This window comes from Cebus imitator, unplaced genomic scaffold (genome assembly GCF_001604975.1).
Source record: "Cebus imitator isolate Cc_AM_T3 unplaced genomic scaffold, Cebus_imitator-1.0 Scaffold310, whole genome shotgun sequence".
Lineage (NCBI taxonomy): Eukaryota > Metazoa > Chordata > Mammalia > Primates > Cebidae > Cebus > Cebus imitator.
In genome coordinates, this window is record NW_016107625.1 from 278516 (window position 1) to 304358 (window position 25843).

A 25843-nucleotide genomic window follows, 5' to 3' on the forward strand; every position below is an offset into this window, starting at 1 on the left:
ACCTCAGGGGGAGAACTCCGGCTGAGCTCAGTCTTTGCTGGAAACAGAACTTCCTGGGTATGTGTGTGTTTACTCACTCACTCATTTATTTATTTATTTACTTACTGTGACAGGGTCTTGCTATGTTGTCCAGGCTGTTCTTGAACTCCTGAGCTCAAGTGATTCTCCCACCTCATCCTCCCAAGTAGCTGAGATTACAGGTGCATGCTACCATGCCCAGCCATCATTCATTTAATTATTGAGTGTCTGCCAAGCACCAGATACCCAGGTTAACCGTAAAGGATATAGAGCAGAACAATACAAAAAGTCCCAGATTCAGAAACAGGAGATGGATAAAAACCAACAAACATCTAAAGGAGATAATTTCAGATTGTGATAAGCACAAATAAAAAGGGAACACATTGATGTGATAGAGAGGGACATCAGGGGGGTGGTATGATTCCTTTAGGTTGCGTGGATCAGGGTGATGGCTTTTCAGTTGAGATCGGAAGAATGAGAAGGAGGCAGGAGGAAGAAGTGGCAGCCAGGTGTGACAGCAGGTCCTCTCTGTTCCCCCGGTTCCTCTGATGTCCTTTACAGAAACCTGAAGGGTAGAGTAGTAAAGGAGAAATCCAAACTCAGGCCAGGAAAGAAGCTTCTGGCACCAAGGTTAGCGCTTGTGCTGTAGAACCTCTGGGTCACAGGTGGCAGTCTTGTCCCCCCCATAACAAATGCTAGAAAATGTGTGTGTGTGTGTGTGTGTGTGTGTGTGTGTGTGTGTGTGTGCATGTGCTGGTAGGGGGGTTTCAGGAAGTCGTAGACTGTCCACATGTGTGGGTGTTTTGGAAGTGGTGATGGCTGAGTGGACACAAAGATAAGTCACAGGGACAGAAGATACAAGAAAACAGTAAGTCTCACAAGTCCTGAGACAAACCACAAACACGCAGCACAGGAAACATCTTCCCAAGGCAACCGCTCCCTCCATTTCCCACAGCTGAGAGCAGGAGGACTGGGTTCGAGTCCCAGCTCCACCAGGCAGTGCTGATGACCTTGGGCAAGTCACTGGACACATTGTGATCTCAGTGTGCACATCTGTAAAAGGAGTTGAACAAAAATCTGCCCTGCCCTGCTCCCAGGGCTGAAGAGGAGCCACAGGGAATTAAGAAGTGTCATCAGTATGGGGGCCCATCAATATGAGGGTCCATCTCTACAATAGGGACCTGCTTCTAGAGAAGGGGAGGTGGGTTGCAGATTGGTCTCATGGCTGCCTCCCACATAATTCTAAAAGGCTCCCAGAACAGCCACCCTGGTAAGTATCCAGCATCACACAAGGAGTCTAAGGAGTCTCTGCCCACTGTGGCCCTGGCTCAAGCTCCCACATTTGGCCCTCACCAAGCTTTGTGATCTAGAATTCAGGTGTTAGAAGGGAGAAGGCACCAGGCCTACTGTCTCATATCACTGAAGCCTTTGCTTTGGGTGAAACAAAGCCAGGTACAAATACCAGTGCCACCCATTCTTTCTACCATGCTCTGGACATTCAACCCATCTGAGCCTTAATCTCTTCATCTGCAAAGTAAGGACCATGCAGTCATCCTGGTGGTGGTGTAAGACCCAAATAGAATAACCAGACAGTGCCAGGTGCATATGTCACTCAGTGAGACTCCCCTCACTTCATCCTCCCTTGCCCCCTTCCTTCCTCCAGAAATAAAGAGTACACTAGTTGAAGAATATTCCTTTGCCTTCCTTCCTTGGCAGCTCCAATACCAACCTAACAGCACAATGTGCATCAGATGTGCTTTTTTGATGTTTGAAATTTATAGTCTTTGTTGAATGTTAGCCAGGACAGCACTTCATCATTTGAACAATTTCCATTTTCCACAAGCTCTCTGTGATTGATGATCTAGCCAGGCACATGGCATTCCGTTCCACCTGCAATGTGGCCAGTGGGGAGATGGCTATGTCAGTAACACCTGTTTGTGGTAGACCAACAATGACGCCCTAAAAGATATGTCCACGTCAAATCCCTGGAACCTAGGTGTGTGACCTTATTTGGAAGAAGGGTCTTTCTACAGATGCAATTAAAAATCTTGAGATGCAGAGAACATCCTGTACTATCCAGGCGGGCCTTAAATGCAATGGCAACTGTCTTTATAAGAGACGTATGAGGAGATATGACAAAGAGAAGGGGAGAAGGCAATGTGACCACCACTAGGTGGAGGTTAGAGGGATGCATCCCTAAGCCAAGGAATGCCAGCAGCTGCCAGAAGCTTGAAGAGGCAAATAACGAACTGTCCCCTAGAGCCTCCAAAGGGAGTGTGGCATTGCTCACACCTTGGCTTTGGACTTCTGGCCTCCAGAACTGTGAGAGAATAAATCTCTGCTGTTTTAGGCCAACGAGTTCATGGTCATTTGTATAGCACCCCTAGAAATAAATACAGCAGGCGAGCACCTTGCCCCACCTGGCTGCAGGTGACTTTTAGTGCCACCATTTTTATCTCTTGTGGATGAAGAGCAGGCTATATTCTTTTTATAAGTAAGTCCAGCTTTTACAAAAAAATTAATAGCCAGGGTCATGGTTTTAGAACTCGTAGAATCCACTCCTCTCGTCCTCTAGTTCTTTCCGCCACCCACTGGCTTATAAACTTGTTCCTATAAAATAAGTCAGCTGAGTTGAGCCTGTAAATTTACCTGAATAAATGTGTTGGGAGAGTCACAAACATGTAGACGCCTGCCTGTGAGCGTCACTGACCCGCACTCTGAAAGGCCCCCATATTGATGATACTTCTTAATTCCCTGTGGCTCCTCTTCAGCCCTGGGAGCAGGGCAGGGCAGATTTTTGTTCAACCCCTTTTACAGATGTGCACACTGAGATCACAATGTGTCCAGTGACTTGCCCAAGGTCATCAGCACTGCCTGGTGGAGCTGGGACTCAAACCCAGTCCTCCTGCCCTCAGCTGTGGGAAATGGAGGGAGCGGTTGCCTTGGGAAGATGATTCCTGTGCTGCATGTTTGTGGTTTGTCTCAGGACTTGTGAGACTTACTGTTTTCTTGTGTCTCCTGTCCCTGTAACTTATCTTTGTGTCCACTCAGCCACCACCACCACTTCCAAAACATGCCCACACCTGTGGACAGACTACAGCCTCCTAGAGCTTGTGTCATGGCAGAGCTGAAGGCAGTAGTCAGTTCTTGGTGCTCTCTAGAAGGGCTCTGAACTGCAGCCTGGGATCTACCCATTCATTTATGTATTGTCTGTAGCCACTTCTGTGTTACAAGAATTGACAGAGGCTGGCATGGTGGCTCATGCCTGTAATCCCAGCACTTTCAGAGGCTGAGGCAGGAGGATCACTTGAGCCCAAGAATTTGAGGTGAACCTGGGCAACATGATGAAACCCCATCTCTACATAAGAAATACAAAAATTAGTTGGGTGTTGTGATGGAGGCTGAGATGGGAGGATTGCCTGAGCCCAGGGTGTCAGGGCTGCCCTGAGTTGTGATTGTGCCACTTTCTCAGAAAAAAAGAAAAAAATTTACAGAACAAGTTGATTCAATTATAGACTTGAGTAGCTGTAACAGACACTAGAAAGCCTAGAATATTTATGGTGTGAACTTTGATAGGATGAGTTTGCCAGCTCCTGCACTACAGGATAAAGATTAAGAGGATTGCCTCCAGATGGAGGAGAGGAAGGGGCAAGGATGGAAGAAAGGAGTGCGAAGAGGTAGAGAGAATGAAAAAGGAAGGGGGGGGGTCACTCAGAGACTTCACAAAGTATGTTATTTCCTAAAAACTGTAATGCCCAGTAGCTAGTGATTACCTGTGGCACTGTCAGCCTTCTGCTTGGGAACAGGAATCTTTTAAAGATCAAATGCAGGGCCCAGAGCTCCAGGTCCACACTGGCATTAGTCAGTAAGTTTTGAGGAAGGCAGAAACTGAAAACGAGCCTAAGCATAAGGCACCCGGCTGGTGATTTGAAGATAGGTGTCTTCTGCATTACTAGCTGAACTCACTTTAAAAAATTTTGTTTCTTGGGTAGCATTTTTCTTTCACAAGTTGGTTGGCTTGCACATGTTAAAAACAAAACGGAGAGAGAGAGAGACGTACATACCATTTGCTGTATTTGTGATTTCTCATTCTTGCACTATTTTTTAAACTTTTCATTACATTAGACCTTTATCAGATATTAGCATTGGTTCTTCAGTTTTCACCCTGATCAGGAAATTCCCTGAAACAAATGCTGGTAAGATCATGGAAAGTTCCCAGGAGAAGGATATATCAGGTGTACCCCAGGGAGGCTGAGACAGTCCAGAGAGACCTATGGGTCTCTCGGGTCCTTAGTAGAACTGATTCCCTCTCCTTGTCTCAGGTCATCATCAGCCACTGAGCGAGACTGAATAGGAGAATCCCATGAGGCTTTGGAGGTGGACGCAGCATCTGTGGCCTAAGATACAAAGCTGGCAGAGGACTTGGTTAGATCATGCTAATTGTTTTTTCTCAGGTCTCACGAGGTGTCATTCATGGAGGTTGCATAAAAGAAACTCGTTCTCAGGGATAAACTTTTTCTTAAATATTACCTTTCTGAATTTTGAAATTTAGTGTAGGATTGAGGCATTTAAACACATTTTTGAAGCACAAAACTTATTTATCCTAGTTCAAAGCCAGATTTGGTTTGACCTGTCTTGGTGGTGTTTTCTGTGGTTCTGAGATCCAACCCCCAACCTCGTCCCTTTTGACCTGGTTTATCACCCACGTCCTCGGGTTGAAAATAGTAATCTAATCCTAAGAGAAGGAGCTTGGAAGGAAGGGAAGAGAAATCAATGTCATCTGGTAAGGATGAGAAGCAACAAGGGAGCAGCGTTGACCCTTGAGAGCTACATGTTAGGATAGGGTCAAGCTCTACTTGCCCTAGGTCAAAAATGTCATTGACCTGTGGCTAAAGCCCAGACTTCGAAGAGCAAAGAAAGCAAGGATTTAACTGTGAAAATAGAAAAGTGGCTTACCCAGTGCTGAGTCTTCTAACAAAATTTACCAGATAGTTTATTTCAGACTGAGGAAGAAAGAGCTCAAACAAGCTTAAGCAGGAGCAAATGCCACCAGCCTGGACTCTGGGATGGCATGTGCCCAGCAGTGATTTTCCACCTTGGCTGACATTAAAACTACCTGGTAGTGTTTATAGCCTTGAGTGCCCAGACCAGTAAGATCAAAATCTCAGGAGGTGGGGCCTGGCTTGGGGCTTTTTAATGGTCCTTAGGTGATCTTAATGGTCTTCCAGGCTTGAGCACTGTGGGGAGAATTGAGGTCAAGATGTGAAGGCATCTAACTGGCTCGTGCATGTTTAAAATTGGATGACACTGAAAGCCAGGTGTTAGAAATAATGGGGTCAGGGCACCACTTACATGGTATTAATAGCCAGAGGTTTTGACTCTTCCTCCAGACTACAGTCAAGAGAGATATCCATATGGGGTGCAAAGAACCCCATTATTTTGAGCCAGTCTTAGCACGGACCCCCACCGCCTGCTTGCCATCCATTCCTCTCCATAGCAGATCTCCAGTGATCTGGGCTTGGGTGAGACTTTCCTCTTTCCTGAACCACTGCAAACCTACATCTGAGTCTGACTACTGCAGCTACATGGGAGGACAGAAATTCAAGTAGAAGAAGCACCTGGGTAGCTTGCTGTGCTGTGGAACAGGTAGAAGAGGAAGACCCAGAGAACCATGTTCATAGGTTTACCTATTTGAAGCAGAGAACAATCCACCTTTCTGTGCAAGGGATACCCCAGTATGAGCAATCCTGTCAGGAGACTGGAGGGTTAAAGGAGGAGGTTGGGGGAAGATAGAAACACGAAGTTCCCTTCTCTTAGATTGCTACAATAAAGCTAAGTTTTACAAGGAATTTCTACCAACTGTCAACATGCCTTAAGTCACTGAGGGAGACCCTCACCAGAAAATTCCTGTTCACCCAAACTTGGATCTGGAACATGGAAAAAGACTGGCAGAAAATTGGAGAGCATCTGGTCATTGGGCAGGAGCTCCTAATGAGAGTGAGAATAGGAATGCAGCTCACAGCATGAAGAGTGCTACTCTCTTGGAGATGGGCTTGTTTCTGCCATTTAAGAAGGTTCACAGAATGAGATAGGGCCTAGTAGCTCCTCACTGCTTGCTCTTAGCAGGGCAGTACTGATGGGCAGATCTGGAAAAAAAAAAAAAAAAAAAAGAGCTGTCCAGGAGACCAGACAGAGGAGGGGAAGAGCCCAAGGTCCAGTAGGAAATTCCTGGGAACTCTAGAGTTGGCTAGAGTGGGCCACATGCTGCAGAGACACAGACCATGGAAGGACTGCTCCCTACCTTTGATGCGTGATAAAGACCAACCTGCTTGTATGAAGATGATGGTGTACTTCTGAACTTCACTGTCATGATCACAGTCAAAGCCACAGCAACAATGGTGTTGGAGATAATCACACCAATAAATGAAGTTCCCCTGCTGTCTTCTGACTCACTTTTAAGTGCCACAGACCTTGGTGGTTAAGAAAAGTAAATCCCCAAAGCAGTCAGTCATTGTCGGTTTGCTAACTTGGGCATCCTGAAAAGACTAAGTACTTTAACTAGGTCACCTCGATTAGTGGGGGAAAAAGCTATGTGGTCAGGCCAGGTGCGGAGGCTCACTCTTGTGATCCTAGCACTTTGGGAGGCCAAGGCAGGTGGATTACTAGGTCAGGAGTTCAAGACAAGCCTGGCTAAGATGTGAAACGCTGTCTCTACTAAAAATATGAAAAAATTAGCTGGGTGTGGTGGCGGGTGCCTGTAAACCCAGCTACTCAGGAGGCTGAGATGGAGAATTGCTTGAACACAGGAGGCAGAGGTTGCAGTGAGCCAAGATTGCACCGCTGCACTCCAGCCTGGGCGACAGAGTGAAACTCCACCTCCAAAAAAAAAAAAGTCTCCACTTTCTTAAAATGCTGCTATACATGGTGGCAAGCAACAGAACTAGCCACGAGGAGGCAACATGGAAAAAATGCAAGTCAAGACATAATCCTACCTGCTTCCCCATCAATAGGTAAAACAACGTGGTTATGAGCACAAACTTTGAAGCTAGATGATCAGCTTTCTTTTTTTTAATAAATAATATTTATTTCTATTTTATTTTAGATTCAGGGGGTACATGTGCAGATTTGTTACATGGGTGTATTGTGTGATGCTGTGGTTTAGGATTCTGATGATCCTGTCATCCAAGTAGTGAATGTAGTACCTGATAGGTAGTTTTTGAACCCTTGATCCCATCCCTCCCTCCTACCTTTTGAAACGCACAGTGTCTGTTGTTCCCACCTTTGTGTTTGTGTGGATCCAGTGTTTAGCTTCCACTTATAAGTCCATGTTGCTGGAGAGGACATGATTCTGTGGTGTATATGTATCACATTTTCTTTATCCAATACACTGTTGATGGGCACCCAGTTGATTTCATGTCTTTGCTCTTGTGAATAGTGCTGTGATGAATGTACGAGTACCTGTGTCGTTTTGGTAGTATGATTTATTTTCTTTTGGGTATATTCTAGTAATGGGATTGCTGAGTCCAATGGCAATTTTGTTTTCAGTTCTTTGAGAAATCTCTAAACTGCTTTCCACAGATCCTGAACTAATTTACACTCCCAACAACAGTGTGCAAATGTTTCCTTTTCTCTGCAACCTCCCCAACATCTGTTGCTTTTTGACTTTTTAATAGTAGCCAATTTTGACTGGTGTGAGATGGTATCTCGTTGTGGTTTGGTTTGCATCTCTCTGATGAATACTGGTATAGAGCACTTTTTCATATGTTTGTTGGCTGCTTGTGTGTCTTTTGAAAAGTGTTCATGTCCTTTGCTCACTTTTTAATGGGGGTTGGTTTTTACTTGTCAATGTGTCTAAGTTTTTATAGGTTCTGGATATGAGTCTTTTGTCAGGTGCATAGTTTGCAAATATTTTCTCCCATTCTGTAGGTTGTCTGTTTACTCTGTTGGTAGTTTCTTTTGCTGTGCAAAAGCCCTTTGGTTTAATTAAGTGCCAGTTGCCAGACAGACAGCTTTGAATTCTGGTCTTAACACTTCATAACTGGGGGATCTGGGAGCAAGTTACCTAACCTCTCAAAGCCTCAGTGTCCTCATCTGTAATGGAGGGATAATAGAAGCTTCCCCCCAGGGTTGCAGTGAGGGTTGATGAGGTAGTTCGTATAAAGCACTCAGAACTGCACCTGGCACCTTTAAACCTACCATCCCCCATACCTTTTCACAATTACTGTTAGGATGACCCTATTTAGCAGCTATTATCAGTAGCTCTCAACTCAAGTTACATTGCTAGTGACAAAACCTTTGTCATTTTAGTGTATAACTTTCCATTCTTTTCCATAACTGTAGTTTTCCTATAAAAGTGAAATTATATTGAGCGTACTCTTTGCTATTTAAATTGACTATATGGTGAATATCTTTCTATTTCATGTATTTTTCTACAGCTTCATTTGTAATGACTGCATAATGGTATATATCATAGATTATTTAACCAAACATCTGTGGTTTAATGCTTAGGTCTCTGTTTCCCTTTTTTAAAAGCAATGCTGCAGTAAATATCATTAAGCGAAAGCATTGCTCATTGGCATAACTTCCCCCTTTAGAATAAATTCCTAGAAGTGAAATGTCTCTTTCTTTTTTTTAGCTTTTTTTATTTTTTGAGGCAGAGTCTCATTCTGCCACCAGGCGCCAGGCTGGAGTGCAGTGGCGTGATCTTGGCTCACTGCAACTTCTGCCTCCCAGATTCAAGCAATTCTCCTACCTCAGCCTCCCAAGTAGCTGGGACTACAGGTGCATGCCACCACACCCAGCTAATTTTTGTATTTTTAGTACAGACAGGGTTTCACCATGTTGGCCAGGATGGTCTCGATCTCTTGACCATCTCGTGATCCACCTGCCTCAGCTTCCCAAATTGCTGGGATTACAGGTGTGAGCCACCGCGCCCGGCTTGAAATGTCTCTTTCAAATGGCATACAAACTTGAAAGTGTTTGCTATTCTATATGACTGCCAAATTATCCTCCAGAAAGATTCTTCCACTACCAGCAGGGAATACAAAACCAGTTTCCCCTCACTATACTTGACACTGGGTATTCTAGTTTTTAAACTACAATGTGTTGTATTTGTTCTTAACCTAAAGCTGAGCTCTGCTATTTGGGGCTTGGCTTCTCTGAACTTGGTGCTGATTCCTGCTTTAACTGGAGCTTCCTACTGGAGCATCCTAGGTGGGCCCTCACTGACTCAAACAACCCTATGAGGCTCTTCTTAGTCTTCTCGGACTAGGGTAGGGCTCAGCCAAGCACCTGGTGGTGGCAGGACCCTTGGAGCTGTCCCTATACCCGCAGCAATCTTTTGTCTTGCTTGTTTAATCACCTTATCCTAAACGACATCTTTGCTAGAAATTTGCTGTCCTCAGTGAGAAGCAGTACCTTCCCCTTGTTCCTTGCTGAACGACCAGCCTGGCCAATGTGGTGAAACCCTGTCTTTACTAAAAAGACAAAAATTAGCTAGGGATGATAGTGGGCACCTGTAATCCCAGAGGCTAAGGTCCCAGTTACCAGACAGACAGCTTTGAATTCTGATCATAACTGGGGGATCTAGGGGCAGGTTACCTAACCTCTCAAAGCCTGAGACCCCAACAGGGTCACCACCAGCAGATTAGTGCCACTTCCCTGTCCCTGGGGGCATTGTTTTAGACTTTGGTCACCACTAAAGAGGAGACATAAGGAGAAAGGCAGGAAGAAGTAGCATTGAGAAAGAGCTCTGGATATGCCATCATCAGCTGAGGATTCGGAATTAGGAAACATATCTATTTAGGTTTATACTACAAAGTATGCAAGGGTTCCTGATCCCAGCCTCTCAGGAACATCCCTCTGGCCACAGGCAACTGTCACTAGTGATGGTTCCTCTTGGCTTCCACTTACTCCTTCAGAAGATGCTGAGGATCAGGGTGTCTAAGGAGTGGTTCACATGCTGTGGTTTAATCTAAGCTTAGTATATTACATTTTCCATGTAAGCCGACCTCATAGGGTGGGTTCACGTAGAAATATTAGAAAACACGGAAGGATATAAAGAGCAAAGATGAAAACATTCCAAATCCTACCATGTAGATATAACCTATGTTGATATTTAGCATTTACCCAGAGGTAGAGCTGTAGCATGATCGTTTATGTGCATGTATATAACATGCATTTACTTTTTATAAAAATGAGATAATATTGAACATGCTATTCTGTGGCCAGTTGTTAAAAGAATTTATCTTTTTTTTTTTTTGGAAACAGGTTCTCACGGTGTCCCCAGGCTGGAGTGTAGTGGCATAATCTCACACTACAACCTCTACCTCCTGAGCCTAAGCAATCCTCCCATCTCAGCCTCCTGAGTAGTTGGGATTACAGGCCTGTGCTACCATGACTGGCTAAGTTTTGCATTTTTTGTAGAGATGGGGTTTCATCATGTTGCCCAGGTTGGTCTTGAACTCCTGAGCTAAAGCCATCTGCCCAACTTGGCCTTCCAAAGTGCTGGGATTACAGGGATGATCCACTGCTTCCAGCCTTAAAAGAATTTATCTTTAATGGCTGTGTTTTATTTATACATTTTCAGTCATTCATTCATCAGTAAATACTGATTCAGGCCCATTGTGTGCTAGGCTTGATTCTAGACAAGAGAGAGAAACCACGAATGAGAGACATGGTCTCTGCCCTTGGGGAGGGTGTAATGAAGTCCATCAGTTTTGTGGATTGTGGTTTCTTTCTATGCTTTATGTTCTTAAAGTCTTCTTCCATCCTAAAATCAGACAGTCACACTATTTTCTCATGTTTTTGCTTTTTACATCGCCTGAATCCATCTAGAAATTGCTTTGGTGGATGAAAATTTTTCTACTTTTTTTTTTTGAGACAGAGTCTCACCCTATTGCCCAAGCTGGAGTACAGTGGCTCAATCTTGGCTCACTGCAAACTCTGCCTCCCAGGTTCAAACAATTCTCCTGTCTCAGCCTTGAGTAGCTGGGATTATAGGTGCATACCACCACACCCAGCTAAGTTTTGTATTTTTAGTAAAGACAGCGTTTCACCATGTTGGCCAGGCTGATCTCAAACTTCTAACCTTGTGATCCACCTGCCTCATCCTCCCAAAATGCAGGGATTACAGGCATAAGCCACAGCATCTGGCCCTCAAAATTTTTCTACTTTTAAACCATTGGAGGACAGCAACAACCACAAAGGAATAAACCCTCTTTCCTTATAGACAAGTGGGCAAGGAGGAGAAGTACAGTGTTGATTTTTCATGGGAGACTGATGGAGTTACAACAGACTTGTGTTCTTAAGGTAGCAAATTATCATTTTTTTTTAACCTGGAAATATGCAGTAATAGTCTATGATAAGGACAAATTACCCCAATATGTTTTTAAAAATTGCAATTATTCACAAAGCGGTAGATATTTTCTTTCATTTAAAACCCCCTTGGGCCCGAAAGATATAGCTAACAAGAGGGGAAACTGTCAAAACTCTTATTCATTGGTTGAGTTTTATTTTCTGCTCAGATTTGTGTCATTTAAAACCCCGAGAAAATGTTTTTTGGAGGGCAATTTGTCCCTATTAGAGTTTTAAGTGTTCAAATCCTTGACTTAGCAGTTCTGCTGCTAGAAATTCACCCTATGGATGGAATCACAAAAGGACCTATAAGAGGAATATAGAAGAAGATTCATTGCAGCCCTGTCTATAATTGCGAACAAACCACTGGGAACCACCTAAATTATCTATTAGTAGCAGACTGGTAAAGTAAATTAAGCCACATCTGCGAACCACCATGCAGTAGTTGCAAAGAATGTGGTGGGATTCCATGTGCTGAATGAAATAGTAAAATCTCTAAGATACATCACGAAGTGAAGAAAGTAAGCCGAAGGGCAGGTCTTTTGTGTTAAGAATAAAAGACCCCAACATATAACATGTTGGCGTATCCATTTTTTTCTGGTAGGATACATGAAGAACTAATAGGCATTGTTGACTGAAGGGACAAGCTGATAGGGATGAGGTGAAGAGACAGTCAAATGTTTGTTTTATTCCTGTGTGGTTGGTGTGAATTTTTTCACCCTGCACATTTATTACTTTTATTTATATTTTTAAATGTTTACTCCATTTATCTAAGCAGGGAGATTATGGACTATTGGTGTTTCCTTCTTTATATCTTTCTATATTAAAAAATGAATACAGATCAGAAATGTTCACCAGATGCTGGCATCTAAGAAACAAACAAAAACATGATTTGTCAAAGTCATAAAAGGACTGTATGTCTTCTGTTTGGAATTATGCTAATTTCTTGGAGTTTGCATTCCTTTGTTGTTGTCAGAATGCTGCACATTGTGTTCCCTTTCTATTTTTGTGAACACTATTTTGTTTTGCATTTCCAGCCACGACAGCTATGTTCAATTGTGCCCCATCCCCTCTCCTGTTCTGTGGCCTGTGACTACGGGAACCACGAGCAGCCAATGGGACTGCTGCTTACTGTAAGGTCCATACAGTGTCGACTCCTACTTCCTGCCCTGAGACATTGCCTCCAGGCCTGGCATGTCATCCTAAGACAGGCCTATCAACCCACTGGATCCATTTGCCCCTTCCTCCTCCTGTCCCTGCCCCTTCCTCCTCCTGTCCCTGCCCCTTCCTCCTCCTGTCCCTGCCCTTTCCTCCTCCTGTCCTCTAATTTTGGGGAGACATATTCTGATATCCAGAGATCCTAGATTTAGAGCATCTCCTCCATTCTTGGTAAATTGAGAACCTCCCCAGCTGCTGCCTCATCTGCAGTAGTTACTTTCAGATGAAAAGTTCAAATGGGAGAGAAATACTTTGCATTTGTTCTTTTCATTATACTACTTGATCCCCATGGAGATGTCTTCTACAGGGATTGAAAGAAAGAATATATTGGTTCACCAGGCATTGCTGAAGGTTCCAACACAGCCTTGACCTGTGTTTGTCTGAAATTGGGAAATGCTCACAAATGTCAGGGGCCTCCTTTTTTTGGAGATTGGAGGGATTTAACATCAAGATGTTTTGCATTTTCAATAGCTCATTTGCTCTGGATGGTTTTTGGCAGCTAAATGCAGAGGTCGCGAGGTAATAGTTTTCATATATCCTGAGTGGAATTCACTCAGAGCCAAACAAAAGTTGGTCTGAACATGTCTCTTTTCATGGTAAAGTACTCTGGAGTCAGACTGCTTAAGTTTCAACTCCTGTTTGACCACTTCTTAGCTCATGACTTTGGGTACTTCACTTACGGTAGCTAAATTTTAGTTGTTTCATCCATAAAATTGAAGCTATTAAAGTACCGACCTCAGAGTGTGATGAGAATTAAGTGAAAAACTGAAGGCAGTTCTTACTGTGATGCCTGACACATAGCAAGGCATCAATAAACTCAGTTGCCATAATTATTCTTACCATTATGGTTTATACCACCACCATCATTGTGATTATTAGGTTCAACCAGTACACAACTGAATTTTGGTTGCATGAGTAAATTGCAATTGTTTAGACAAAATCCTAAGCCAAAAACTTGGTGCTAGGTAGAAAGGAGGCACCTTCATTCATTAAGTCCCTGCACTCTACCAGGTGATGTGCTTGGTTCCATCTCTGCTGTTTCTCATTTCAGTCCTGCAGTAGCATTTTACAGTAGTTCTATTTCAGCATTTCAGACTGAGCTCCAATTGCCTGATGCTTACTTTCCATGTGACCCTGTCTCTGTATCTTCCTGTGCCTCCATTTTCTCCTCTGTAACATGAGGATAATGATAGTCCTTAACTCATTAGCTTGTTGTGAAGATTAAACATGTTCATCACACAGAACAGTGCCTGGTGCACAGTAAGCTCTATGTAAATGTTCACTAACATGACTTTATAATTCAGGAAGGGCACCTGTGACAGTATGGAAGGTGTGAGGTCATTGTTCTCCTTAGTATTGTGGAATGTTAGTGATGCTGAAGGAACCTTAGAGCTAAGCTGGCCCAACCTACTCATTTCACAGGTGGGGGATCCAAGGCCCAGAAACAATAAAGGACTTGTCTAAGTCACTCAGGGAGTTAGTGGCAGAGCCCCTACCTGATACGAGATCTCCTGACTCCTAGTTCAGTGCTCACAAAGCTTCATGGCAGGAATAAGGCAACACACAGAGTGATGAGATGGAGATCACATTCTTTGGGACAGTTTGATTCTGTCATCCCTGGCATTTGGGACTTTTTGAGAGTCCTCTGCCATTCTGCCTACCTGTATGCTAGATTTTTCCAACACAAGGGGCTTATCAATGTGATGTCATAAAGCAGGTCATACTTTCTCTCAGAGCCCATATCAGACTGCTTCCCTTCTTGGTCTTCAGGGGAAACCAAAGGGAAGCTCTTCTAGCAAAGAATTAGATGTTATGACCATCAAAGCAAAAATGCAGCTATATGGCGAAATAATTACTCAAAGGGGGCTGGGCACAGGGGCTCACGCCTGTAATCCCATCTCATTGGGAGGCCAAGGCAGGTGGATCACGAGGTCAGGAGTTCAAGACCAGCCTGACCAACATGGTGAAACCCCATCTCTACTAAAAATACAAAAATTAGCCAGGCGTGGTAGCATGCACCTGTAATCCCAGCTACTCAGGAGGCTGAGGCAGGAGAATCGTTTGAACCCAGAAGGTGGAAGGTTGCAGTGAGCTGAGATCACACCACTACACTCCAGCCTGGGGGACAGAGCCAGACTCTGTCTCAATACATACATATATACATACATACATAAATCATATATACATACATACTTAAAGGGTCATACCATGGGCAGACCTTAAAAACAGACAAAGGGTCATACCATGGGACCTTAAAAACAGACTTAAGGTATAATCCATATGGGCTATAAAGTATCTATAAAGGACCCAAAGTGGAAACTCTGCTGTGTTGTGCATTTGACTTGACACTGATAGACCAGGTATATTGATAGGGTGAGATGAATGATAATATTGCATCTAAATTTTATGGGATGTTTCTTAAGGTTTTGGGTGTTAAATTACCACTTCTAAAAGCCAGTAGTGAGGCTCAAACTAATCAATGCCTTCTTTTTCTTTTAAAAATTATCTTGACCATATTGTTTTTATTACAAATGAAACATGAAGGTAGAAAATAGAATGATAAGTTACAAGAGGTGGGGAAGGGATTGTGTGTGGTGGAGGATGAGAGAGCTTGGTTAATGGGTACAAACATACAGTTAGGTAGAAGGAATAAGATCTAAGGTTAGATAGCACAGTAAGGTGACTTTAGTTAATAGCAATGTATTTTATATTTTAAAATAGCTAGAAGAGAGGACTGAAAATGTTCCCCACACAAAGAAATGATAAATACACGAGATGGTGGGTGTTCTAAATACCCTGGTTGTTATACATCCTATCCATGTAACAAAATATTGCATATACCCAACAAATGTGTACAAATATGATATGTCAATACAAAATTTAAAAGTAAGCACAGAAAAGAATACAAAGCAGGCAGTTCCCTCTTTTGCAGATAGATGGCAAGCTCAAGGCCAAATCGTTGAATAAAAAAGAGGTTATGTAAACGAAAAAGCTGGCTTAAACTAAGCGATGAGGAATGAATTGAATTGTGGAATTATCCACTTTACGTGGTGATGTTGCAGGTTAAATGGGTACACGGCTAGGCAGAACAACATAGAAAACCTACCTTACTTGTGTTTCTGACCAAGCCTTTTAAAGTTATCATTTAAACTGGCTCTGAGTTTTATTTTTTCGTTCCGGAGGATCCGAAAATCACATACCAACTTAGCTTTCAGTCTACTTATCTACAAACCTAAGTGCCTGTTTATTCATGTTTTAGTGGATGGACACTGCAGGGGTTTTAGCAAGTGCCATGTCTCCATTTAGCTAACTACATGGGAAGCCTGAATAGAAATCAGGATTATGATTGGTGACCTTGAAGATACAGCCAGGAGAGTGAGTTTTAATATCTGAGGGTGTTGAGATGAGATAACTGATTTTGAACAGGGATGTGTCTGCTGAGCAAACTCAGCATTACTTGTTAGCTGGACAGGCGATTGGATAAAGCTGAGTGAGCACCTCTTCAGTTTTTTTTTTATGCTTGATTACTCAGGTTTTCAGTTTTTAGACAGACCGTTCTTCTTTTTTCCCCCCTCAGACATATAAATAGCATTGACTCTACAGTAGTGTTAAATAGGTAATTATAACCCAACCATGCCTGAGATGACACTGTGATTTCTTAATAGAAAAAGCTTGTTGGGTCCCCACTTGCAAGTTGATTTTTCATAACCTAATTCTCTAAATGTCACCTTATTTCTTTGTGTAACCCATATGAAACCTAGACACCCTGGCAATCCAGTTTCAGCATGAAGTCGTATTCAAAGAAACACAGGCTCGTTGGCCAAAGTAATTTCAGTATCCTTACTAGAATCTTCTGGAGAACATCGGAGGGGAATCATTTTATAAGCCACAGTAAAATATCTCAAGATTCCCTTTTCCCAATTTCCTGGCCTTAATAGCTCAGCCTTTTCATTTTAAACTCTTGATCTTTAAACTGCCTCTGACCCCTTTCAGTGATTTACTTCTACATCGTTTCTTTCCTTTTCTTGATCTTCATTTTTCCCCCCTAAATAGTATCCCCCACCCATTCCCTTTCCAGGTGCAATAATATAAAACAGTCTGTTTCACGCAGTTTTTCGTATTTCCTCTTTCTCTGATTCTGCATTGGAAAAGCCTAGGAACCTGCTGGCAAAAAGTCACTTAAAAGCTTTGGGGCAGGGACACAAAATTCCCTCTAGCTCACATGGAAGGAAGTCAAAGCTGAAATCTCTTCATTTAGCAATAGAAAGAATAAAGATTGTAACATTTACAATTTAATGTAGTTTCTTTACCCTCCTCTTGTCTAAATTCTAAGATCTCATGATGGCAACAGGAACTTGAGTAGGTCTTCTAGTCCCTTCCCGCTGCTGTGCCCTGGGGCGCTAGGTATCAGCCCAAGTCAGAATGGCGGTTCAGTGGAGGAAAGGAAACACCCTATTTCTGCCTCTGACTACCTTTCCTGCTTAGTTAGCCTCTTCCCCTCTCTCCCTGTGCCTCACTAACTCAGCTGGGACACCCACCGTGTCCCCAGCCACAGCCTGGCATCCCCGAGTGCCCCAGCTGCAGCCCAGTCGGCAAGAGAGAAGAGCGAGTCTCAAGGAGCAAAAAGGTGGAAATAGGCTTCCCTAATGACAGGTACATATCATACCTGTCTTCTCATCATATTTATTGAACAGAGTATGCCCATTCTCTATGGATGCTCTTTAACAATAGTTTATGTGTTCATAATGTTATAATCCTTCCAGAAAATACTTGCCAGGAAATATATAATTTATAGAAAGAGACTGAAACTGGCTTATTAGGCTTCCCAGATAGTGGAGGAATCTGGAAATCTTACTAATGGATTGAGATCACGTCCTTCCAGATGTCTCTTGAGGCGCACTACCCTGAATGGTTTGCTATTGTCAGCTCATTATGCTTTTCCCTGGAATTTCCACTTCCCACAGCCTTTTCCCCCAGAATAAGCTTTCCATGATTCTTTCCCAGAATTACCTTTTCAACTCTTTCCTCATATGCATAGCAACAGTAATTTATTTCATTCAGGTTAATGTATTTAGCATTAGGACACTTCTGGTCTTATGGACTGATGGCTAATGTGTTTTTAATAACACATTTTGCTTCTATTGAAGTCATGAGTACAAATTTGTAATGCATTTGAATGAGAGATATGGACATACAGAAACACAGAAGAGAGAAAAAAAGGATAGAACACTCAGAGATGCTCACCAAGCATATATTACATGTATTCATCATGCCATGTTGTAGGTTTTAGAGATGTGTCAGCCAAGATCCTTGTCTTCAGGGAGCCCATAGTTTGTTAGAGAAAGAAGATGTGTATATAAAGAGCTACAGTGCTTGAGGTCTAATGTAGAAAAATCCACAGCCTGTGAGGAGGGCAGAGAAAGGAGGGAGTGATGTGATCTATTTGGAGGGAACAGAAAAAGCCTCTGTATTTGTCCATACTCTTTGAGTTGTAAGTGGTAGAAACATCACTCAAACAAGCTTAAGAAAAAGGGAGATTTATTAGTGTATGTAATTTAGGAAGCCCAGGGATGGTTCTGGCTTCATGCATGACAAGATCTGGGACTCAAACAATGTAGTGGGACCCTTTTTCCTTTTTCAACTCTGCCTCCCTTTGCATGTTGACTTTATTTTCTTCAAGGTAAATGCATCTCTTTTATGTGACTTGGAAGAATTGCTAGTCAGAAGTATATTAACTCAGCTTAATCCTAGTGGTAGATTTTTTTTTTTTTACTTCTCTCCTGGTATCCATGTGTCTGTCCCTAGAAATGTCTCTAATTGGTCTTTCTCAGTTCGCTTAGCCATTCCTTGGATTAATGGCTGTTACAAAGAGGTAAGGTAGCATGATAGGCCTAACCTGGCTCACATACAAGTCCTGGCAGCAGGAATGAGCTAACCATGACTGGCATTTCCCAAAGAGCCATTCACAGTGAGGGTAGATGTGTTTCCCCAAAGGAGAGAAGACTAGGCAGATCAAAATTGACCGATGTTCACCAAAGCTTCATTGATATTTAAACTGTGCTGTCATAGATGAATATTTTTTGTCAAATGAAGCAGCAAGGGACATCTATTATTGTTAGAGGAAGCAATAAGAGCAAAACTAAGAGGACATGAACCAGCCTGGAAGATCAGGAGACTAGAAGTAGTCTTTGACGTTGCAGCATGGTAGGGGCCATGGCTTAAAATGAAGCTGTGAGATTGACAGGAGCCTCATTGGCCATGCTAGGGAACCTGCTCCTTGCACTGTAGGCAATGGAGAGACATCCCTGGTTTTAGACAAGGGATGGGGGCGGTCATATTTCCATTTTAGAATATCACTATGGCAGCAGTGTGGAGATTGACTTGGAGAAGCCAAGAGTGGAGGCAGGGAGACTAATAGGGAAACCGCTACAGTAAACCAGCTGGAGTCAGTTCTCTGGTGTGCTAAAGATACTCATATGTAATAGTCTCCATGTGCAGGTAGGAGATGAAGGAGGGAATGTTAAGGCAGTATTTAAGGTTATAGTGGGGAAGCAAAAGATGTGGAAACTGGCCAGCAGAATCAACATGACTTGGTCTTTCAAGCAAGTTAGTATCTAGGATGACTTAGATTTCTGACTTGAGTAGGGTCATTTGCTGAGATGAAACATATAGAAGAAGGAACAGGTGTGAAGGTAGAGGGCGAGGCATTGCTTGAGATGGTGACTGCATGCGTTTGAGTTTGGGGGAGTGGCTATGAACACTTGGCAGTTCAGTATAGGGATCTGCAGCTGAAAGAAGAGGTAGAGTTGTGGAGTTGATGAGAATGAAGGGCCCAAGAGTTACCAGTTTTGTCCTGGTTAAGGGAAGGAGAAATCTGGAAACCAGTGGGCTCGCCAGGTGAGGAGCACAGCCATCAAACAAGGGTCAGAAACTGAAAGTGAGTTCCTTAATGGTGTCCTATGCAAATGTGTTGTCATTTGACTCATATCTAATTCTGAGCATGGGCTGCTTGCCTCTTGCCCACCTAGAAGTGACTTTAAGATCATCACTGTGGGTTGGGTTCGGTGGCTCATGCCTATAATCCCAGCACTTTGGGAGGCCAAGGTAGGCAGATCACCTGAGGTCATGAGTTCAAGACTAGCCTGGCCAACATGGCAAAACCCCATCTCTACTAAAAATACAAATATTAGCCAAGCATGGTGGCACACACCTGCAGTCCCAGCTCCTTGGGAGGCTGAGGCAGGGGAATTGGTTGAAGCCAGGAAGCAGAGGTTGCAGTGAGCTGAGATGGCACCACTGCATTCCAGCCTGGGCAAGAGTGAAGACTGCCTCAGAAAAAAAAAAAAAAAAAAAAAAGCCATCACTGTGAAAGGGAGCTCCAGCAGTCAACGAATCCTGCAACAGCTATGGATGCACAGTGGGTCTTTGTCATGACGCCAGGCCCAGGGTCATCAGTCAGAATGCAGAGGTAAACATGCTAATGCCGCTGCCTGATTGTATATGCTAACAACTGTTTAGTTCCAAATTCTAACCCAATAATAGTAATAAACTCCCAGTAAGGAGTTTCCTCAAGGGGAGTAGGACTACAGCACAAATGGGCTCAGCCTGACTGCTTTCCCACTGTTGCCTCTTCCTGCACCAGCACTCTTGTGGTCTGTGTGACTCAAAACCAAAACACCACTTTGCCTCACCCCCAGATCCTATTAGTCTTGAGTCTCATCAATTCTGTTTCTTGCATTTGTCCTTCTCTTTCCATTCTAATTGGTACAGCTCTAAGCTAGGAAGTTTGTTAGTTCATCCATCCTCACTGCACACCTAGGTGAATGGAGCATCCTCCTAAGGCACTTAAATGATATTTGAATTCAGAGGTCAGCAAACTAGGACCCGTGGGCCAAATCTGGCCTACTACCTGTGTTTGCAAATAAAGTTTTATTAGAACACAGCCACACTCATTCATTTAAATATTGTCCAGGACTGCTTTTGAACTACAATGGTAGCATTGAATAGTTGTGACAGACACTGTATGTCCCACAAAATCTAAAATATTTACTTTTCCTTTATAGGAAAAGCGTACCAGCCCATTTTAATCTGCTTTATACATGAATACCAGATTAATGTTCCTAAAATGCCATTTCGCCATATCACTCTGTAGCTTAGAACCCTGCAATGACATTGCCTTGTCCATGCAATAAAATCTAAAATTCTTGGCCTGGCATTTCATGGCCCTCCGTGGTGTACTCCTAGCCAATCTTTTGAGTCATTGATCTCTGTTCCTAAAGGCAAGCCCTGCACTCAGTTAGATTTTCCTCCTCATTGTCCCTGGAATATGCAGTACATTTCTACCCTTGCTCACCTAGTTCTTTTTGCCTGGAATGTATTGCCCATTTGTATCTACCTAAGTCCTACCCATTTTTTATTTTTTTGAGACAGACTCTCACTCTGTTGCCCAGGCTGGAGTGCAGTGGCATGATCTTAGCTTACTGTAACCTCCCCCTCCTGGGTTCAAGTGATTCTCCTGCCTCAGCCTCCCAAGTATCTGGGATTACAGGCGTGCATCACCATGCCTGGCTAATTTTTGTATTTTTAGTAGAGATGGGGTTTCACCATGTTGGCCAGGCTAGTCTTGAAAGTGTGACCTCAGGTGATCTGCCTGCCTTGGCCTCCCAAAATGCTGGGATTACAAGCATGAGCCACTGTGCCCAGCCCTAAATCCTGCCCATTCTTAAAGGACTAACTTGAAATCTACAACCTTCATGCCCACATCAGTTATAGTGATCACTGATGAGCCTGCTGCTTGAGCATGTAAAGGTCCAGCGTTTGTACTGCCTGGTAAGGTTTATTCTGCTCAGAGAATGGCTCACCAGTATGATGATGGGCATCTCTGGAGTGAGAACTTTCTGTTGGAACAAAGTCACAGCTGTGAGAAAGCCTAGAAACAGTTTGGAAGTGACAAGACATGTAATGAGAACACATGCCACTCAATATTTCTGGAGGTCTTGAGTCATCAGCCTCTCATATCTGTGACATACATCTTTGTTCTACATTCAAATGTATGAAAACTACATATCTTGACAGCCAGTGAAAATGACTGACAATGTCCAGTAAACCTACTCTTGAAAGATTCTAGAATGTAGAGATAGCAGCTGGTCCTGGAAGCCCTAGCTTTATCATGCGGTATCTCTGAGATGCTGAGTAGGTGGGCTGTTCCCACTGTACCTCACCTTTCCCATCTACTGTTATATATTATATGGCCTTGCACACTCTCTGGGATTAAGAAGCATCAATTATGCACCACTGATTGGAGTTCTTCAGTAAATGGTACATTCCTAAAATATTCATGCATCTTACTTTGTCAGGGAGATCATATCCCTGACTTGGATATTATGTTCTAGAGGCTTAAGATTATGAGCTAATATTTCATAAAGTCTGGGGATGTCACAGAAAACCTTGGTGGTAACACACATTATTATCACATTGATTTGAATAGCAGTGGTACAATCATAACCCCAGAAACACGGCAACTACATAAGATAAAAGCTTCCGTTTACACGGAGCACAGCAGCCTGGCTTCCACGTTGTTGTTGTCCCCAGGATTTGGCTGTTGTATTGTCAAATGCCATTATGTCTTGTCTAACAAGTTTCCCCCTGCATATGTGGGTAAAAGAGAACGCTCCAGTACAGTAAATGTCCCGGCAAACCACTCCTGAACACTTTGGAAACAGAGCATTAACAAGGAAACTATCATAAGGGCAGGTCTTTCTATTCTCATGAATCACATTCATATGCTGTTGATTGTCTGTACTGGAGAAGTATAGAGAAGAAGAATATGAAGGATGCACTGTAATGAAAAGGTTATGGTGGAAATGCAAGGAAAATACGTCCCTTTAAAACCAGTTTCTAGGTGTGACCTAGAAGTAAACTTACAACAGTAAGAATAAGAGCAAATAACATTGATTGAGCACTTACCTTGTGCTAGACATTGTTCTAAACCTTTTACATTACATCATCTTTTGTAATCCACTCCACAACCAAGTAGTTTGGGTGCAGTTATTATCTCCACTTTATGTAGGAGAAGACTGAGACCCAGGGAGGTAGAAGAACTTGTCAGAAGTCAGACAGGGTAGTAAGTGGTAGGGCTGGGAGCTGGACCCAGACAGACAGATTCCATATTTACCGTAACCTCAGCTGCCCCACCCACGTGAAATGCTAGCCTAAGGCTAGTGGCAGCAAAGATCACCCATTTGATTTGCATTGTTGGATGATTTGTCCTATAAAATTTGAAATGACATCGGATTATTTATGTCTATGATTCTGAGCAAAGAAATCTCACCCAGAATTTCCCACTGTTTTATTCTATGGTATTTGCAGTTTGTAAGAACCTCTGTCTTTTGGATTGAGACATTTTTATTCTTTGTGTCCAAATTAACACCGCACAGAACATGGCTCTGTGTGTGTGTGTGTGTGTGTGTGTGTGTGTCTGTGTGTGTGCGTGTGTGTGTCTGTGTGTAGAAACCGCCTTTTCTTTTGGATTAAATTCTTGCAGCCTGGCTGAGTGAGGAGAATTTCTCCCACTCTTTGAGCCTACAGCAGACATGTTAGGAGGATGCTGCTGCTTGCAACACACCCGGAGACGGTGGGGCAGGTGACCCTGCGTGTGTGCCCGCTGTCTCTGGAAGTGTCTACACAGATGTGTGCTGCTGCTGCTGCTGCTGCTGCTGCTGCTGCTGCTGCTGCTGCTACTTCCTGCCTTAAAATTTCTGGAGCCAACACCCACCCACTCTTACAGCCTCTCTCTCTTTATTTTCAAGGAAAAAAGAAAGAGGCAGACTGAAATAGAAGGCAAGCGACAACAGCTTGACGAGCAGATACTTCTGCTGCAGCATTCCAAGGTAAGCGGCTGATCCCAGGAACCTATTCCATTATTAGACATGCAGATCACACTCCGGAGAGCTGGGCAGTGCCTGCCCTGCCGTGAAGGCGCTGCCGCCAACCAAACCAGCCTTTTTCATTCAATCGAGGAAACCATCTCTTGGCTTTTCTTGTGAATTTCTCAAATTCAGGGCATTATTACAGCATTCCAATTTCTGCAAGCATAAGACGACAGTGTGCATGTGGACAGGGTGGAGGGTTTGTGCATGTGAAGTGTGGTGGCTATATATAGAAATTGGATGAGAATACTCCACAGGGTGGGTGAGGCAGCGTTTCAGGATCGTTTCTCCCATGCATAGGTGCTGGGTGTGTTTGCTCAGAGGCTCCAAAAGATATATTTCACAGACTGTTCTTTTTTCTTACTTAAAATTGTTATTTCCTTTCTTGATATGCAGAAAAGGGAGATTAAACAATGTGATCTGATAAAAGAACAACATTGTGTATTTCAGATTATTCATTTATTTTAGTTCTAGTTTAACAATTCTGAAAGTGTTCTCTGAGAGCAAGCAGTTGGTCAAAGATGGCTTTGAAATGATTTGACTTGGATGGGTCTCCATGGTACCATCTTAAAAAGAGAGAGACAGAGAAACAGAGACAGCACACAAGAGCTGTTTATTTTTTCTTTAAAACATAATGCACTTAAGCATCGTAATTGATTACAGCCCGGGAGAAAGCTCTGTCACTGTCACAAGGACCCCACTGGTTGCAGAATGTTGCTTTTCACATGTTCAGAGAATAATGTGACCACATTCCAGTGGCCAACCAGGAGTTACTGCTTGCCTTTGACTGCTTCTGGGCTTTTTTGTAGGAAAACCTTCTGCTCACCTCATGTTGCTGTGACATTGCCTGCACAGAGCTGCATTGCTCAGAGGGCTGGGTGGGAAGGTGGCACTGACTTTTGGGATGATGCTCGGTATGAATTATTTGGATTTTTTTTCAACAAGATAAACCTTTATGGATACTTTTCCCTATCCTTTTCTAGAAATCAGGATTGTGCTAAATGAATTCCCAAAATGAGAACCATCAGCAAGCGAGTTACTGATTGAAAATAGCAGCATGACCTATATCTGCTTAGCATGTTTATCAATTTACCATTAACGTTAACCAGAGAAATGTGCTTAAAGGAAGAAAAGCAGCATGATACTGAGGATATTGCCTGTTTCTCTCTGTTCATCACATGAATTCATTGACAGATCTTTCTTTGTAGGCGCTTGCATGTATCCCATGTGCTGTTGCTCTTTCCCCACAACATTCCTGAGGGAGGGTGGAGGGCTAAAATTAGTATCCTCTTCTCACAGAGAGGGGGCCTTAAAAACACCTGATAGAACTAAGCGAATTGTTCAAGGTCAGTCTGGACAGAGTGAGGTCTCTGGCTCAGAGTACAGTCCATTCAGTATGGTACTTGTAAGAGACCAACATGTACTAAAACCTCAGTGAATTTCTGGTTAAAGGTGAACTTCTAAATAAAACGACTGAATGAAAAGAGAGGCTGCTTTTGGCTAGACAGCCTCACTTTAAGCTCAATATAGTCCTTTGCTTTTGTATTCCCCGAACCTATTCAGGGAATAAACATATGTCAAAACATCAAGGGATTTTTTTTTTTTGGTCTCCCTTCTCATGATCCTGGGTGCTAAATAAGATACCGAGGACTCATTTATTGCTGATGTCCAGTGCTGTATTACTATATTCTGTTGATTTTATATCTATTCATTTTTTATCTATGCATCCATTCATCCATCCATCTATCCATCCATCCATCCATCCATCCAATCAACAGAAACAACAGTAAAACCTACTTGGTCTTATATGGGGAAGCAGTGAGGTTTTTCTCAAGGACTTGGAAACAAGGGAATCAGCTACTTCTTTATGGTTATCTTGGTAAAATTCTCACACAGCTGTTGAGATTGGCTATCTGAGGGAACACTCAACACTTGCACCATGGCAACCTTGCTATTGCAGGGTAGGAGGTGGGTGAGGTGGGGAGGACTGGAGGTGATGTTAAGTCGCTAAGTGGAGTCAGTGCATTGCATGCCTCTCCCTGGGAAAGGCTTGTGTGGACAGAATGAGGGTGGGTTGTTTGCCTTGAATACTGAAAAAGGAAAGCTCAGAGGTTCCAAAGGTGGTGGTGGTTGTCTGGTACTACATGCAGAGAGACACCCCAGCTTTGGCGCATCCTGAGTTTCTGTATGCTGGTGAGGTGGGGTCAGTGGTAAGGTGAGGAGGGTCCTCAGGCCTCACTGTGGCCCAGGTGAAACTTCCCTCAGGACCTTGCCTCTCTTTGTTCTGAATTCATCCTCCCTATAACTAATCAGTTATTTTGATA

The 25843-nt window shown here is 43.2% G+C and overlaps 1 protein-coding gene across 8 annotated transcripts in view; it reads left to right on the forward strand.

Moving 5' to 3' along the window:
• Nucleotides 1-25843, forward strand: part of PALM2AKAP2 (PALM2 and AKAP2 fusion) — a 510283-nt gene that overhangs the window by 200465 nt on the left and 283975 nt on the right. For all 8 annotated transcript variants that reach the window (XM_017503361.2, XM_017503359.2, XM_037729537.1 and 5 more), the window contains one exon: nucleotides 23400-23480. In XM_017503361.2, the coding sequence (XP_017358850.1) occupies nucleotides 23400-23480 (81 nt within the window). The remainder of the gene's footprint in view (nucleotides 1-23399; nucleotides 23481-25843) is intronic.